Raw genomic sequence first — 19671 nt, forward strand, 5'->3', positions numbered from 1 at the left:
TCAGCTGACAAACTTGTTAGTCAGTTAGAAAATCCCTCTTTCAGTCCGGGGGTACAAATTTTGACTGCAAGTTACATTTTATACTGTGATTGTGGGTTGACCCACTGAAAGTACGGTAATCCTGTAAAAATAGTATCTTAGTTATAAAGGATAAATCTGAAGAAACTGTATCAGGACATTTGTAAAGACTTCCCTTTATGTTCGAATACACACAAACGAATTATAATAGCCATTTATATGATTGTAATAGATGAATAATTTGTAATATAAAATCATTTATATTATTATAAAATTCCCCATTCTCAATAATCACCATATATATATATATATATATATATCCAGAATAAATTATTTGTTAAATAATTAGTGCATATGGATGCACGATGATTGTTTTCAACGAATCATCTGCAGCGTTACGGGAATCCGATTTGTATACTTTCTCGAAACATCGCGGAGCTATATCGACTGACCTAATTAATTCTATGCATGTGTATATAAGGTGCATAACGGAGGGGTTTCGTGCAGAAGAAATTACGACGAAATGTGTCTGTTTATACCGCAACACAAATTGTTTGCGTCAATGACTTTTCAGAATAGGTCAACTCGTACCGCGTATACTGCGTAAAAATATTGTTATTGGCACTGGACGACTTGTCAAGCATTTGATATTATAACTTATTGCGTAAAAGAAAAATCCGGATGTTCGTGTATTATGCATGTTGTACCTTACATTGAACTAAAAGAAGAATTAACACGTGTTGCATGTATATCAGTATTACAACACTGTGAAAAGTTTATTAAACGTTGAAAAATAATTTCTTTACTTGTGTATTGTACTTCCGTAAACATTACATAAGTTGATGTTCGCGTCCTTGTATAATAAATAATGTAGGGATACGATTATGGTTTCCGCTAAACTAATTCTCATTGTTTTGTGTTCATGCATAACACGTAATAACGAGAGAAATGAAATATATTATAAATAAAATTGAAACTGTCAAATACAAACATCCCTGTCAGAGCAAAATGCTCTAAAAATACCAAGATTTCTCTGAAGAACTCAGACCGTTCGAAAAAAGATATGAGAGATATCACTAGTTTCTCATGAATATTCAAAAAAAATTTCTCGTTCATTACCTGCTATAATAATTTCATTTATAATCGAAACTTGCTGCATTTTTTCATAAAGTATTCCAAGAGTCAAGAGTTTTTCAAAAGAGCAACTTTTTAGCAGGGATATAATTATGAATAAGTTGTTAACGGCATGAATACAATATAATTTTCAGGAAATAAACAATTTCGAACATGGTTTTTCACGATGAAATATCCATTGTCTTGGATAAGAAAGTAAGTCTGTTAAATATAACGATATGTTTAATACGACGCGGAAGAATCTACTATATCCTATACATTGTTAACAATTTTAAACCACAAATATGGAAGCGCTAAAATTTCAGACTCGATAATTCATATGCATATAATATTAAGTGCACATCTGTATCCATTTCATCGAAGGCCGGAGGATGACCACTGACATATAACTTGTTCCAACATTCTTCAGAGGTAATTATACTCATTGCATAACTTCGACTCACAATAGAATACAGATTATAGTGAATGTAATATACCCGTGTTAAGGGACCAATAACAATTCGTCGCAGCGGTGCAGTATTAATCTACTGCGGCAGCATTTAATCGATATAAAAACGATAAATGGTTCTATTATATGATTAGGAATGTGACAAAAACTTGGTATCCCAATCATTTCATATCATCGTTTAAGGAATAATCAACCTGCATTGTAGAACAAGGACTCGATAGTAATCGTTTAGATTCTACGTTGATAAAATTTCCAGAATTTGTCTTCCTGCCAGTGTCTCATTGTCATTGAACATTCTTGACGAGAGCTTCTTTTGTAATATATTCGATTGAACTTAAGTGAATTATTAGATTTCAAACCCTTCAAGATTCTGTACATATTGTTAGATTTAAAGAAATTTATCGGTAGACTATAATCACTTCTTTCCAGCTTCTTGGACTCCTGAATAAAGCCTCCGATAGTTAGGAATTGTCAATTGTGAACAAGAAAAAAACATGGAAGATGCAGAAAATGGACTTTACAATCCATACTTTGATTTTGATCTACGTGTTTTGTGCAAATTTAGGCATGCGGTAAAATGCTGTATAGAACACACGAGAATTTTAAAATTCTGTGGAATGTTGTATGAAAATTAATATCGCATCTCTCTGTTTCGCACTGCTCAGTTTACAGTATACAGAAATTACATTATACCCTTCGACTGTAATAAGAAATCACCAAGTGCAGGATGTGTATCGAGTTGCGTTCGAAATTGTAGTCTCCACGTACAGTTCCTGCATGTGGTGAGAGGCAGGACCAGAACAAATAATTATCTTTACTTCTTTCGGTAGCAAAAAAAGTGGTGGGAACGACCTGAACTCAAAGAGCCTTTCCCGCTATACCCATCGTAATTATGCATCATCACTCACCTTACTGTACCATAGCAATGGATGAACACAGAAATTGAGTATCATGTGTGATTGTCAGTTTGATTTTCACCGCGATCAGTGTAAAAGTTTGTTCATCTTTTCACACCTGAGAGAAACATATCGTGCGATTCACAGCAAAGCCTGGATCTAAATTGATCGGAATTAAAATTCCTTAATGAAAGATCTTTGCGTAGAAATTCTTGAAAATTTTAAAAATTTTCTTGATTTACAAAATTCAAGTCCTTATCATTTATTTGAGCTTTTTAACATCATTTTTGCTTTCTTTCTGAATGTTCCCGCAATAAGATTCTGCTGGTTTCTAAATTTATGTATAAGATTTCATCATTTTCGATGGGCTAGGAATCAAACATGGTATTCAAGGATTGCATCCCATTGTCAAAACAGAGGCAAGCTATACAGAAATGTCAGTGGATGTAAAATAATTCTAGCATAGCTCAAATACTGTTAATAAAATTTTAAAGGTTCCAACGCCTTACACGTGTTAAATACTCTTGTCGTTTCAATATTATTAATTATCTTTATTCATTTTGATAAATATACAACTTAGTGTACGATTTAAACTCTAGTAGCAAATTTATTCTGTCCAAATTCGTTGTTTCGCCTGCGCAATGAAGAAATACGAATTTACTGAAGTCCCACCACATCTTTGCAAAACAAAAATCTCGTTTATTATTTTTTTATTGGAAAAATTTGATGTTAAAGTTCTGCAAATTGTAACAAATTCGATTGCAAGTAAATATTGTTCAAAACTCAATGTTGTCGTCATTTTTTTTTTGCAGTGATTTTATGATACTCATTAAAATCGCCGTTAATTTTTCGAAACTTTTGCCATCACTTTTAGTGTTTCATTTTTCTTCACTAATAGCGATTATTGACCAGAATATTGACTCCTTGATTAGAAACAACTTTTGTCATGTTTAGATTGAATTTTATCTTTGGGACCGACCTATGTATAAAAGCAACTGTATTTCACAGTTTCTTTTCACACCTTCCTTAAATGGAATAATTAAGTTTTCAACGAATTTTGACGATGAGTCACACTGTACTGCGATATGTCTTTGAAGAATGAATAATCATATTCAATAATGCTACATTAAATCATCGACGATGGAGTTTGCGACAAACGAAATATCATTCAGCTTCCGCTGAAAGTTAAACAGATATTAGTTGAGAATTTGCAATATGCATTGGCCAATTGTAAAAGCCAGGAATCAAACGTCACCAAAAATAATAACCAAAGATTGGCACTCATTCTTTTACTATTACACGATTCAATGCAACCGAAGCGACGGCTAGGTCCTATTTTTTCAAGCTAAAAATAATATTTCACACATCCTGTACGTGTATAACGAGTAGTATTTAAAAAGAAGCCGCATAGGTTTTAACTATAAGTAATGAACTAACTGAAACAAACGTGATATTGAATGTTTCTTAAATTATTATGGTAAAAGTTTATCGTCAGTTAAATTGCAGCTTCGGAAATGTTGTGTAGCGACATGAACGATGAACGAAGACTTCTTTCGACGCAGCGCACCTTCATAATTTACTGTGGAATCACATTTTATCTACACCGAAGAATTTCAGTCTGAAAATAAGGTAATTCATGCAAATCAAGGGTAAAAGAAGGTAAACAAAAATGACGCGTGAATAATAATTATAGACGATGCGACGGAAGTATTCCAAGTAAATTCTGGAGTAACAGATCAATTTGTTGTGGCTATAATAAACACGGGCAATGGCCAAACGCAGGTGTCTCGTCTCCGGAATCCCAACAAAGAGCCGTCGACGAGCGTAACTAGCGCGGGTGTCTGCTGCCACGGCGTCATCTTATTCTTTCGCTCTCTCTCCGAACTCCCATCAAAACGTTTCACAGATTATTTGGTGCGATTTGCCGCCGCGCCTGAACGTCGCGTGCGGCTCGGCTCGGCTCGGCTCGCGCCTTGATCTTCATTCTGACATTGCATTCAGCAGTGCTGTTCGATTCAGGCACTTTGTAACATACTTATGACCAGACAATCGACAGACGACAAATCAGGCTCAGTTATGGCCGATTGTACGCTTTGCCTCATTCTTCCTAAATAACAATGAACAGAAGCATTTTACACGTGCTCGTTATGTTATCATGAACGTCCCGCGTGAAAACTGCAACGAAACTATGCAGCAAAAGGAACTCTCGAGACAATGGAACCTGACATTCTGACGCGACCTTGAACAGCCGTCCAGTGGCGCTTGAATCGGGCGAATAATGGGGGCCCTCCTCTTTGTTTTAACCACCTTGCAAACTAACTGTTCTACGTACAGATTACGAAATAAGAAAGAGACAAGTCGCAAGCTTCACTCTTTTGTATCAAACCCGAACTATAGTTAGCTTGTAACCGGTTAATGCACTATAACATTGAGTCCTGTTGCAAACAACAACAGGTTTTGTAATTATTCACTTATGTAAAAATTACTTCACATATGATTGCGTGTAATAAGAGTAGAAGTCGGCGTTCGCACGAAGTTGTGAATCGTGCCAATTGTTCAATTTATTGCTATAATATATGTATAAATAGCGGCACAATATTTTTCTTAACCTAACCTGACAGCTCACTAACATCATGTACTCAACTATTTCTGAAGAATGATGAGTTACTTCAGTTACGAGGTTGAGAGTAATGATTCGGATTGAAAAAGGCGAGATGTATTCGATCTTCGAAACAGCGATCAAACCGCGTAAAACTTGAAGCATAGAACATAACTCGTACGAGCTGTTCTTTGACGATTTTCGAACGAAAAACAAACGATACTATGAATTATACCGACGATAGGCGTAATTTCGAACTCTATATAGAATTGACCGTGGAGTGAAATCGAACTCGTTCGTACCGAGAATAGATCGAGTTCTGCTGCATAGAGGGGAATTTTCATTGAAGAATTACGAATACGCGAACCTTGCAGGTGATAGAATTTGTATACGGAGAGCGCGATTAGGGCGAGTGACCGACGAGATGTGATACGGTAATGCCGCCTTCGGAGATTTTCGTCGCACGGCGTGACGTCAGAAATAGAGTTCGTGCAAGATCGCGGAGCGCCAATGAACGGCCCGGTTGTTACCACGTGACAGGACGGACCAATGGGAGGGAGGCGCTAGCCACACGGACGACGGAGCGAGCCGAGCCAGCCAGTCGGGCATTTTCTGACAAGCGTAGAAAAACTTTTCATCAACAGCCAGCCGCCATTTTACGTGAGCCGATACTTGTGCGGTGCGGAACTCGGGCGATCGTTTCCACGGTGAATTTCGGTACCGCGGGGCCGGTTTGCGGCCGATATTTCGATCGCGATAAGTGCGGGGATAAAAACTGTATCGAAATTAGTGAAAATGTCAGGGGTAAGCGATCGAGTTTTGGATAATTTACGGTGATTTCGCGCGCCTATCATTGTGTGAAAGATGGTGCCAGCGGGCAGCAGTAGTAGCGAGCTTGGATATCGCTAGCGCCGTGCGCGTAGCCAGTTTGCGCTCTCTCAAGTTTGTCAAGTTGTTCTTGTGTGTGATACCTATACATTGGGGGTGATACTGAAAGATGTCCAATGGTTAATTATGTGCGTTCGGGGACGCCCGGGACGTCGAACTGTGGGAAAGCGCCTCAACGCACCGCGGTTATTATGTTTTCAACTAATCAAATACCAATACCCACAAAATATAACGAAAAATTTCGCGACTCCCCCAAACTAGTGTAGTGTGCCTAGTGTGCCAAGCGTAAACAGGCGGCCGCGAGACATGGCCGATCATCTTGTGGACGGCCCGCCAAACAAGCGGCCAAAATTGGCGGACCCCTTCCAGGGGCCCTCGGATTCGTCAGGTAAAACATTTGTCCAATAGAAGGATTAGAAAAATGTAACACCGCTCCTCGACACATTATCTCAAACTAACCTAAAGGGCATACCGTGAAAACCATGCCTTCCGAAGCCTGCCTGCCTGCTTGCTTGCTTGCCTCGCGGAAAAGGAGGCGTACCGCCAGCGTTTTGACGTAAACCTACCAACCAACGTTTCACGAAAACAAATCCACTTTCATTCACGATCTCGATCCTGCTCGATATTTTTACTCATCATCCCACGGCGAAAGAAAGAAATAATCTTCGCTCACCCGACACTTCTTTTCGCATTATAAAGTCTCAAAGATTTCACTCGTCTCTCCATTTCTACGTTTTATTTAATTATCGCCACGAACTACTTTATGCCCTTGGTTTTCTTTTACGCAGTTTACCGTCAGATTTAATACAATGATGTCTGAGGTATGCACAAATTTATCATTCGTTACGTTTTATTTACAATCCGATTAATAACATTGGTCTTCTCTTCACTTTTACAGCAGTTCACGAGTCCTTCAAGATTGAATTGGATAAAATTCTCTACCTATCAGACTCTGTCTTTTGTGGTTTGATGTTGATCAGAGCAAAATCAGTTGTCACAGCGGTAGAGGTTACATCGTTCATCAAAAACGTTTGAAATCCACTCGTATCAGTCGGGAATATTGATATTCCGAAAAATGTATTCGATACTTGTTATATGGGTTTATCCATCTTATACTTGCATTATGTATTTACTCATCTTATTCATTGTAAAATTTGCAATTCACAATCCTGCCTGCAACAATGGTGTCTATTTAGATATTATTTTATATCGAGTCAGGTATAGACCAAGTAAAGGATAATCATATCACATTTTGACGAACGATGTCATCTGTATTTTGCTATAACTTTTTATTACATCAAACTGAAAGAAGGAGTCCAAGAAAGTTGCTTAACATCAGCCCTTGCTTAAAGTAAACTATGCACTGATATTCTACCGTACACAACAGCATTCTCGATTTCAAAAGTATCATATTCAAATACAAAAACCTTGAATAATGTGCATGAGAAACACTCGAAGCAAATTATTTGCTTCGACTATTAGTATAATGTGACATGAATGTGAGGCTGATGTTAAGAAATTTGGCTGATAATTAAGTTAGAATTTGACTCATATCGAGTTCAGAATTCTACCTGATTACTGAATTAACGTGAACTGCTCTGGTGTGCTAAAATGATTTTAGTGCTCAGAAATTGCATTTGTCACACATCAGACATCAAAAACTGTAACTCTGATAAGGTGGCGACAGATTGGGAAAACCAGGCATAGTCAGTAAATTCTCTACTATCGAGAAAAGCCAGGGAATTATGATGGACCATAGGGAAAAACGTACTTTTTTTATAAATCGTTTTTAAACTTCAGCTATGCTTCGTACATTCAGTTAAGCTAACTTCTGTAAATGGTAATGTTGAAATTTTTTTTGTGAAACTAAGCAATACTATGTGTTTTCTAAAACCAAATTTATATAAACAAGGTGCACAATTTCTTGAGCTTTTAGTCATAAAAAGTGTCCAACATTACCTCAGTTTCGTGGGAAAACGTCAGGGAATTCTAAAGTTTTTTTCGGGAAAAGTTGGGGAATTTTATTTGAACAAAATTGTCGCTACCGCATCTAAAGAAAATTTTCATACGCGGTCTGTAAATTTAATTCGTGGGGTGATGTTGAAAATGTCAAGTAACATTTGAGGCTTGAAAAATCATATTTCTGTATTTATTCATTCTTTGAATAATTGTTCAATCAAATGACAAATGGAATGTTTTTAATTTGCAAATTATGCTCATAGCTAGACATTGTTTTCTAACCAGATATCGACTGTTACGTTAGATCTCGCGGTTTCAAGTAGCTTGCAATCAAAGCATTAACAAACCTTTCAAATTTTCATTCAGAAAACATGAACTTGGTGGATTTATGCTTAATGATTTCCTTGAATTTTGCATCAATCTGACAAAAGTCAAAACGTTTACGGTACAGCTGACTTGTATTCTAGCCTACAAATCTTGGATCACAACAAAGTTTTCTTGTAAACTTTTTAAAAAAAACTTCCACTTCTGTACTCTTTGTAAAATAATCTTTTCAATTAAAAAACTTCAAAGTCATTATTAAAATAAAGTAAATAACAGAGAAATTGACAGTTTATTTTTTTTTTTTTCGTTATTTGTGTAACAGTTTCACAAACTTTTCAAAAAACCTAATTTTGTATTCGTTACTTGCATGCATATATCTTATAATTCATTTTACATTGTCAACTTACTCTATGTACAGAGTGATGTAATTGGTACTGCAAAAATTTAGCACATGTAGATAGTATGGTTTGTGCATGGTAATTGAGAAGAAACAAAATATTGTACAAACGAAAGAGTTGAGGATATTAGAAGCAAATACTACACAGCTACATGCGCACTAACAAAGTTCATTTTCACTACTATCTTGTCTCTATTTTAATTATATTACCCTCACGTTTGTCTAATTTATCACCATAAATACTATCCTTTCACTTGTTTCTTACAATAAATCTATGCAATTTGCTCCAGCTAAAAGTTGGAAAAATTTGAAATTCCTTCATTCCTATTTTACCTTATTTTTACTAATATTTCCTTTGTACCTTAGGAAAGTATATAAAAATAATTTTTTGTTTCTTTTATTTTTTTATAAGTTTGTAACAAAACTGGTAACAGAAACAGCCTTTTAAATATTATATCCTAGCAAATGGTAGACTATTAATTGATGAGAATTTGCATGATCTCAAAATAGGGTATAGAATGTTAGTATTTAGCCACATGGTTTGTGCTCTCGCTCTCTCTCTCTCTCTCTCTCTCTCTCTCTCTCTCTCTCTCTTGTTCCCCCCTCTCCATCTCTTTCTCTGTTTCTCTACTATTTCAGTCTTACTAACAGAACCAATGGTACAATTTCTCAATTAGTCGATGTAGGCATGCATTTAGTACGGACTTGTTTGTAAATGTTCTAACAATAAGTTATTATTTTTGCTGGAACAGTATAATAGTATGATCACTGGAAAAAAATGTGCGATTGAAGATAATTCATAATTTATGTCTAATCTTTTTTTCCTATCAAATTTCTGAAAATATTTCCTGTAAGTGAGATGTCAAGTTGAAAGAAGCTCATTATTTAATATTTTTCTTTGTATCAGAAAATTACGAACTAAAAATTGACAATCTTATACATTTAAAAAATTTTAAGTGGTTCGGAACAGTGCAAAGTAAACACTTTATAAGAGGAAAAAGTTGCAAAATATATCAATATCCATTCAATTTAATTTTCAACTCTCTGGCACATTTGTATACTGCAATCCTCTAAAATTTTGACAGAATTAAATCTTGTATTCAGCCAATCTTATTTCTGACGGTCGCATGAATAAGTCGCAGCTCTTTGATTACTCAGAACACATAAATGCCATACATTTCACCAGTGATCATTTATTACACAGTTTCAAATGCAATTCGATGGTTTCAAATAAATGAAGATTTTTACAATAATATTGTTGATGTGCAGTTTTATGGCATTTCAAGTCACTCTGTTGTTTCTTTTTTCTTATTCCGATAGTTTGAATAATAGCTGTTGGTGGAAATTGCTTTTTTTTTTTTTTATGTATTTATCATTATTCTATTTCATTATTCATTCAATAAATATTCGTTTCTGAAATTTTAAGCCAAGGCAATATTGTCACAATTCGATACATGTATATGTTTATGTGATATACATATATACATGTGCGTGCGGATAGTAAATCTAACTCAGATTTTACAAGTTGTTGGTTATTTTTATTTACTTTGGAATCACTGCATTGCTCGTCACCTAAATTTAGCAAACATAATTGAAATTTCAAAATAATCCTAATAATTGTTGCTGTTTTTCCTATTCATTTACTTTAGGAAATTATTTATTCTGAGAGACTAATATCGAGTTAACATTTACGAATAAAGAAAGTACAGATTTAGTCAGGTTGTGATTATTATTTTCTTTAGTAACTTGATCATTTTCCAAGTTGCAGAATCTCAAATTGCATTTGTCGGGCAAATTTGAGGGGTAAATCAATTTTCATGGAATCTCGATAAAAGTTTAATAATCTCTCAGCATTCTTCAACAATTCCCTGCAGTATCTCCAATCATCTCACAACCTTTCATAACATTATCTAGCCATGAATATCAGATGATAAAAACTTGTATTCTGGAGAGTTGAAAGAACTAGCTACTGAAATTGAACCAACTGTGACAAATGATCATTTGTTCATTTTTTTACTCAATGTCAATAATGAAGTTATTATTCAACTTTGATTTATGTCCTAGTTTCCTTTGTGTTTAAAATTAAGTTTTTCCAGTATCAATCGCAGTCCCATTGAATCTGTGTTTCCTTTCTCATTTGTCAAAGTTAACTCTGGCTTATCCCTTTGATATTTTATGATAATGAAGCTAGCGGCCGATAGCGAGATGCCAATTCAACAAAACTTTTTACATGCAATGATTTTTATACAGAAAAAAAAAGCAAAAAAAAACAGGCGATCCGATAGCATTTTAGCATCTCTGACACTTATCCACTGATGCAAATAGTTTGATTCTGAAATACAATGTGTATAAGAACTTTGTGTAAATCAACGGCTCGCTATCAGTGGCTAGCTTCTGCATCGTTGATATCTCAACAAAAACTGTCCTCAAGTAATTCTCAGGTGTGATTGAAAATTGACATTTATAATGTGTAAAAATAATTTTGGGTTACGGAAATAACTAACACACATGTGAAAAATAAATTGCAGCACTTTAAGGGTAGCATGGATCTTTGGCATCGGGTGTGGGTGATTGAGTGTAAATTGTTCTTTTGAGAGTACCACCACAGTAGTAATATATAGGCACCTTGTTACACGACTAACTTACGTTAAGTAGCTTCTTCTTTTTCTTTTCCCAAAAGGCTGTTTTTGTTCCTTTTTCCATGACATACAGGTCTTAGTCTTTAACGAAAGTCCTAAACGATAAACTATGATATATGTAGTGGGTATGACGCCCATAATGATGCACCATGCTTACACCTACGGGGGAGGTGGCGGTGGTAACATGCAACAAATGCAGGGCCCGCCACAACAGCTACATCTACAACAACATCAACTTCAGCCACATTGGAACAACCATACAGCCCAGAAAAGAAGTAAATATTATTCTAAAAAAAATCGAACAAAAAAAGATTTATAAATAAAATTTAAAGAAAAAATTGAAATTTTTTTTGTCCGTCCCCCTTTTGAAAGCATCGTTCTCAATGAACCCTCACACACATCTTTCATTCATCCTAGATTTCTGTCGAGCAAAGAGTACGGTTTTGAGACGATATTAATATTAAATTTATCATCTACAAGTTTATTATTCCAAGCTCTTATTGGACAATATTTTATTCAAATATAACATTTTAAATTTACATGCGGACTTTTTTTCCACTTGCTCATCCTATTGAATGGAAGTACAAAGCTCGAAATGTTATTGAAACATTCTCGCTATCAAGTTTTATTTCAGACATTTTGTGTACATTGACTAATTTTTTAAACAATGATAAAAATTATTAGCTTGAATGCAAAGTAAACTGTAGCATTGAAGATTATGGACATTGTCCTAAATTATTAACGTAATAATAATTCAAACAAATTTAGAACCTTAAGCGATTTCATCGTTACAGACTACTTTACAGTAACTGGTCTGTGAATAAAAAAGGCAAAATATTTTTGAATTTAATTTTTCTACATAGACATGCGGCACACATGCGCAGAGCAACTACCCAACCGACAAAACTAAATATCGATCACAATGAATGATTTTTCATAAGCAACGCGAGCGGCAATTGCCTTTGAATCATTGATAAAATGAATAATCACGGGCGAGATATATTTTCAAACATGCTTTGAATGATATATAAAACGAAGATATTTAGTATCTTTCAAATTTCGGTAGACTAGGAGATTGTTGTCTGGTATGAAAGAAATTTGTGAACATTTTAAAGTATACATCATAAATTTTAATCATCGAATAACTACTGATCGATTGCTGTAACACAGCATGATTGTATGTTTATACATATGTAATAAGCATAAATAATGACACATAGAACCAATGCAAAAGAAGAGTGGAGTGATTGTAGCAAGCAAGATCACTTGTTTCAATAAAATGCAAATAGATCAATTTTATAATTCCTGAAGGTATTTAATGTTTGGTAAATCAGCAATACCTTTTTTTGGTTCGTAAAGTTTGTTGAATTGAGCGTGAAAATAAATGCGAATAATGAGTGTTTTAGTTATTCGTCGTATATATGAATGTACGGGTACAGGAAAACCTGACTGTGTCAGGAAATTTTAACTATGATCAAAGACATTTTACAAGAGAAAAAGCGTGGCGAAATAATGGTAAAAGCTCAGCCTGGTGTAACTAGATGTTTCAAGTTAGAGTTGGCCTGTCCTAATTGTAAAATCTAAATACTTTGAATCTTGAAATCCCTCAGATGCACTTTTTGATTTCTACTTTGTTTGTATTGTAAAATACCCAGTTAGATTGAAAATTGTGGTTTGATTCCGGAGAACCTGCACAGGTCAGACATTTAAGGTAATTATGTGGTTCTTTGATAAAGAAGAGGTTGAAAATGAAAATTGAATTTGAAAAAAGAAATAGAAATTAGGTTACTGTTTTCAAAACATCCACTACAGCCTTCGTTTGAAATCACAGAAATGCTGGTGTTTGACATATTCTGAATCGCAATCAGCAGAATTTTGGAAAAAACGTGTTTTTGTTTTATGCACTCCTTTGATCTCATTTGACTCAAAGGTATCAGTTTAACCTGTGAGTGGCTAGGTGCGCATAAGGGTATATAAATGTGATGATTGTGATCATGGTGAGGAAATGGATAGAATCGACTGAATTACGATGTGACATGTGTGTTGGGTTTGAAACTTTTGTACAAGATTATTTCAATTTTCAACTTGGTTACGTATCATCTTACCTGTTAGTCACAGTCTAATCTGGTACACGAATTGTGTCACATTTTACAATTTCCTCGGGTGGGTCCGGTCCAAAAAACTAAGCATTTTCAAATATCTGATTGAATGCTGCGTGACCATTTGTAATATTAGCATAATTTATTAGTATTCTTGAATCAGAACGGATTGTTATTTAATTACTTGCTATACGTAAGAAATGTGTGAGTGCAACTATGAGTGTCAGAAAATTCTTAGATACACTAATCAATTCTTCTTTTATTTTTTTCCTCATTGCAAAAGACAGGTGTAGTGAAATCTTTACTATGCACGCAGAGCGGTCGTTTTCGAAATAAATATGTTCTTAACTGGCAGATTGCCAGGACAGGTAGATGTTAAAATTGGTAGATATCAATATTTCTAAGATGTTCCTTATGAGGTAGATTTACTAACTATATTTAATTAATCAGATGAAATTAGACAGCTAACCGAAATTTGGAATATTAATTTTGGGACCGATAATGTGTTTGGTAAAAAGAGCTAATAAAGTTTTGAAATACGGAGTCAAAGAAAAAATAAAATACAATAAGGTATTGTAATTTGAAACTATTTTCCAGGCATAGGGTATAAAAATCAAATTATCGAATGATTTGTTGTAGTATCAATTGTCGTGTGCATATACTTGAATATACTCTCTGTGTTTAAATTTTATATATATATTTTATATATAATATATATTACTTTTTATATATAATATATATAACTTTTCGAGTTGTATGATTTTTTAGTATATGACTCTTGATCTCTAAGCATGTCTCTATGCAGTTTGCCATCAGTAGCTTTGCAGCTTTTGTAGTGAAGCACGAGTTTATTGTGAAACATTTTTATTCCGCTACTGTGTAATCTCCCTTAAGTTTTGCTCCTGCGGTGTATGTCTCATGTCTTATTTATTTACTATTTTATTATAATTTTTTTGTAGATATATTATTACACTTTGTGTTCTATATTCCTCTTGTATATATTCAGACTTTGCCAGTGTTTGGCTCATTCATTATATTTTCTAGAGCGTAAAAAAAATGCAGAATGTTGCAGCGATTTTTTGATTCAATAATCTGCCAATGCGACCTGGTGATGATCAATTAAACTTTGAGCTTGTATTTCTTTTCAACGATACTTTCTTCACATAAATCTATTTTAAGACTTTAAATTTATGGCGTGAGGAGAAATTAGTGCCATTGAGACGGTTAACTTTATTCTATCCTACTTTTGCAATGCCGATCATACAAAATCTATGGTATACGGTAAAGGTAAAAGAAAAAAGATCTTGGTCAGTTAACGCGATCCACAAGCTATTTCCTTGTATGGTAGATTAAGAGTTGAAACATAATAAATGAAATTCTGAATAAAAGCTGTGGTGACGGTACTAATCTGACCTTCATAAGGTCACTAACAGTAATTTTTTGAATCTTTGGTGGACCTTATACACTAAAACAACTATATTATTCTTGAAGCAATGATAAAAATATTTTGAGTGCTCAGAAAATTGATCTAATCAGATTTAACGTTTGAATAGTTTCTGTAATCAAGATGCAACGTACGTTCAAAAGTAATATGACTATCACCACCCTTGGTATTACTTATATTTGAAATTGCTGAGTAGTGGTGAGAATATTCTAGTACAAACAAGTTATGTAAACATTTGTCGCCAAGACACAGGTATCAATGCAGAAAAAGCTTTTCTGAGTCTTTCTGTATTTTTGTACACTGTTTCATAACTGCATTCTAAAAAAGGCCTATGATTGTTAACTATATTGTACGTTCTCAGATTACATAACAAACACAGATATGTTTGACCTTGAAAATGACCTTCCTGACGACTTGTTGTCATCCGGAACCTGGTGCTCAACAACTGAGAGCGCTAAACCACCCGCAACTGGTCCTGGACCTGGACAACAAAATGGTGCATTAGATTCCGAACTGCGACAGCATGTACAGCAGCAACAACAGCAGCAATTATCTCATCATTTGATGCAACAGCAGGTTAACATCAATTTTCATCAAATGATTTCATTAATTTTTTCATTAAGTGGTACCAAATTCTATTAATATTACTCCGAAGTCTTTGAACCATTTTATTAAGTTTTTCACGTAGACCAGCTTGGATCTATTTCTGAATAATTGATTTGGTAGTCGCAGTTACTTATGATTGGAGACAAAGAACAAAACAAACTAAACTTAATAGAAAATCAAATATACTATCATGAATCAATATGATTTCATTCTTACATGAACAGTGAACTTGATTTTTTGTTCATCTTTTCTAATGCAAGCTTACTACACTTTCCAACAGGGCAACAAAAATTTAGTTGCAAATTCACTGGCAATGGCAGCAGGAACATTGGGTAGTAAGAGCCCCAACATGCAGTCGCCACCCAATGTTTCAGTTTCCAAAGGTGTCGTTGACTCTCAGATGGTTGTCAGTCTTGGTAATTTACCCAGCAGTATAGCCAGCTCGCTCACCAACAATCAAATGTCAATTGCCAATTCAATGGGAGGGCTACAGTCGTCGATGAGTATGACTGGAAGTAATGCTACAATGTCGATTCCGGGTGGAATGAATTCCGGACTTGTCATGACGAGCAGTGCCAGTGGGAACAATAACATGGGTGGAATGGCTGGAGGTGGTTTGATCGTCGCGAACAGTCTGAACAAGCAGCCCTTAAACACTGTAAGTTCTTTTGCGACTTGTTTTCGTTGACCATACTTCTGGTTTACATATCACGTATATTCTACGTTAATACTAATTAACATATTCAACGGATGATTCTGGTACGGGTAAACTTAATCATCAACTATCTGGCACGTTGGATACGAAAATATTTTTCTTTTCCACCATAATTTCACTTCTGGGTATGGTTTACAGCAAGCTTTCTGGACTATTGAGCTTTTCAAACATACTGCTCATATTAACGTTAAGCTTCTGGGAAACTTCAGAAAAATATAGAAATACCAAAATCATAGAAAAAAAATTGTACACACTTATTTACATCAGACGTGACGGAAGATTGGTAGAGATGATTACCCCTGGGAGAATTTTGTGACGTCTCATGGGCCTGAGTGTGCCCGGAGATATACTATACAAGTTTCCTGCAATTCTCGACTACACTCCGTAAGAAGCCGTTTTAAACAAACTGGTAACTACAGTCAACTCCCATAGCACAGGACCGATAACACGCGATTCCATATGACACATAAACCTCCGTTAGGGTAACTGTCTTTACAGTCTTCCATCACCGTGTTAGACAGTTGTTCATTCTTCCAACGATTGTGTGGATCTTTGAAAAAACAAATATTTTTTGAAAAGTCTCAGATTCAAGATTTTTAATTAAGTACACAATTAATTTGTTAACTACTTTTATTCCCATGATTTCAATTCATTGAAATTTATCACATGTGCCAAATTTTTCAAGTAATCTGTACTTATGCTATACATCTACATGTCCTATGATTGCCAAAGATACGCAAGTTCATGGATTTATTTGAGAGTGGACATATTGAGTAGGTATACTAGACTACGATTTTTGACGTTACATGCTCTATGGTTGTATCAAAGCAGTTGATTCTCCAACTATTACACAAAGAAATCCCGAGGACTATAAATCAGTTGGTTTTATAGCTTGAATACACCTTTTCATGTGACTCTTTTTCCGCTGTCATACAAATCTAGTCAATGCGAAATTCCATATTCTCTTATCCTAATTACAGTACCAAACACATTCGGTGTTCAAATATAACGTCTTCTGTATTTACATTTGATGTATTAGAGCTTCATCAGTTTACGATTGTGAAAACAAAGTGCCGATTAGCATGCTTCTTAATTATGTGTCAACTTATTCTAGGTAACAATGATTGGCTCGAATGCTCAAGGCATACATCACTCTGCTGGGCCTCATGGTGTGGGCCAAATGCCAAATGGTCCAGCTGGAATGATGACTGCTAGGGCTGTTGTTATGCAGCAGCAACAGGCACAGCAGCAGCAACAGCAGCAACAACAACAGCAGCAGCAGCAACAAGTGCAACAGCAGCAACAAGCACAGCAGCAACAGCAGCAACAAGCACAGCAGCAACAGCAGCAGGCGCAGCAGCAGCAGCAACAACAGCAGCAGCAGCAACAACAACAACAACAACAACAACAACAGCAGCAGCAGCAGCAGCAGCAAGCCCATATGGTAGGCTCAGCAAGGGGCCAAAGTCCTCACCAACAAGTGCACCAAGGAGGAATGGTTGGACCTAGAATGCCAGCTCCACCAAACATGGCAAATATGTCAAACATGGGACAAATGGGTGCTTCGAGTCCATATGGTTACGGTAAGTAAAATTTGTACATCTTATTCTTAATTTATTTGCAATATATAAATAAGAATTGTATATTAACTCGTAGATAGCTCAACATCTATTCTGGACTTTAATGTGAAATGTAAATACTTTGAAAGATAACTTGCTTCCTGGAAGCTTTGAAGACTTTTTCATTGTAAGTGACAACGAAAATGTTTAAATTTGTTCTACTGACTTTTCGCTTATAGGAAAAACAATTTCAAAGTTAATTATATTGAAGCATCTTGTGTTCGTCCAAATGCACTTTGTATAGATTTAAGGGTTATTGAAGATGGAAAATTTGCTGAATTCAGCAAGCCAATGTAGTAGTTTGATTAAGAAAATAATATTATTAATAATTTTACCGCAAATTTGTTTCAAATATTTGCATATAAATTGCGTATAAATACATTTTTCGTTTCTGGTTTAAAAGTAAAATGTTCATCAGGGTCCCCAGGTGGTGCACCGGCTCCAAGTGTTGGGGCCAATAACCCAGTTGGTGTTGTTGCTCCCCAACAAAGACCGGCAGGGGCAAATATGAATGCCATGCAAGTTGCCAGATTTGGTGGTCCGACTGGACCTATCGGACCAGGAAACATTGTTGGGGGCCAAGAAGGTGGGATGGCGCAACAAGCACAACCACCAGCACCAAGTCCGGCACAGCCACAGTCAGGTGCACCTAGTGGAGGGCAACCAGGTCCTCAACAAGCAACACAGGGCCAAATGCCTGGCAGCGGTCCTCAACCAGGTTTGTTTCCATAATTACAGTAAAAAAATTGGCAGTTTTCCTCAATTTTCACAAAGTGGAATGAAACTTTTCACTGGTGACATTTTGTTTCTTAGTTTCTATACCGACTGCTTCCTTTTAGAGTTTGAATATAATAAAAAATTCTTAATGTCTATAGTAATGACTGGGTTGTAAATTTAAAGGAAATTTTGAATATCAAGTGAATATCAGAGTGAATATTCACTGTGGAAATTGTACTTTACACTTTTCTTTCTCTCCGAGATAATGAAATCATTTCAAATTCTGGGAAATGACAGTGTTTGCAAATATACATATGTAGTTACCTATTGGGAAAGATTTGGAAAGTTGACGAAAGCACTCCAAATATATTTTTAGCTAATTGTTATTTACTGTTAGGTTATAGCACGTTACTGATATTGGAATCTACACATTTTTCTTATTATTACATTTACTTTTATCCGAACTGTTCTAACTTATTACACAAATGCAATCATAAATCTCGTCATTTTCCAATGTTCGAAACTCGTTTGTTGCTCCGTGGAAGAAAAATACTGCACAATGTTAGTTGAATTTGTTTGTAAAACTTGACAGTCCAACACTCTTTTGACATTATTAAAATAAAACTGTAGAGTTGAAAGAAAATTGAAAAATTCGTTGAACTATTTGCAGGTGCTCCTCCGTCAACAGCTGATCCTGAAAAGAGAAAATTGATTCAGCAACAACTGGTCTTGCTATTACATGCGCACAAATGCCAGAGGCGAGAGAGTCAGGCTAATGGAGAAGTGTGTCAGTGCACATTGCCACATTGTAAAACTATGAAGAATGTTCTGAATCACATGACGACATGCGGAGCTGGGAAGACTTGTTCTGTACCACATTGCAGCTCGTCTAGGCAAATAATAAGTCATTGGAAACACTGTCAACGAAGCGACTGCCCTGTCTGCTTGCCTCTGAAGCAGGCGGATAAAAACAGGCATCCAAACGCTGCTGGTGGTAAGAACTTTTTTAAAAATATATTGTTGACTTAAAAGGAAACATGGGTCTTCATTTTACATATTATTCTCTTTTGCGACTGTTGTGTTAAGTGAAATATGGTCATGATTTATATAAGACGGAACTGAATCTGAATCAGAAAAATATTATTATTCTTTAACCGGAATAATTTGAA

At 35.3% G+C, this 19671-nt stretch overlaps 1 protein-coding gene across 2 annotated transcripts in view; it reads left to right on the top strand.

The window, feature by feature from the left end:
• The first annotated feature begins 5689 nt into the window (after nt 1–5689).
• Nucleotides 5690–19671, top strand: part of LOC124412236 (histone lysine acetyltransferase CREBBP) — a 30596-nt gene continuing 16614 nt past the window's right edge. The window contains exons 1-7 of one of the 2 annotated variants that reach the window (XM_046891956.1): nt 5690–6371; nt 11425–11577; nt 15207–15421; nt 15732–16109; nt 17281–17749; nt 18189–18503; nt 19173–19496. In XM_046891956.1, coding sequence (XP_046747912.1) covers nt 6290–6371; nt 11425–11577; nt 15207–15421; nt 15732–16109; nt 17281–17749; nt 18189–18503; nt 19173–19496 — 1936 coding nt within the window. In that variant the 5' untranslated portion in view covers nt 5690–6289. The remainder of the gene's footprint in view (nt 6372–11424; nt 11578–15206; nt 15422–15731; nt 16110–17280; nt 17750–18188; nt 18504–19172; nt 19497–19671) is intronic. The other variant, XM_046891957.1, reaches the window with a different exon arrangement.

The sequence above is a fragment of the Diprion similis genome, chromosome 11 (assembly GCF_021155765.1).
Source record: "Diprion similis isolate iyDipSimi1 chromosome 11, iyDipSimi1.1, whole genome shotgun sequence".
Lineage (NCBI taxonomy): Eukaryota > Metazoa > Arthropoda > Insecta > Hymenoptera > Diprionidae > Diprion > Diprion similis.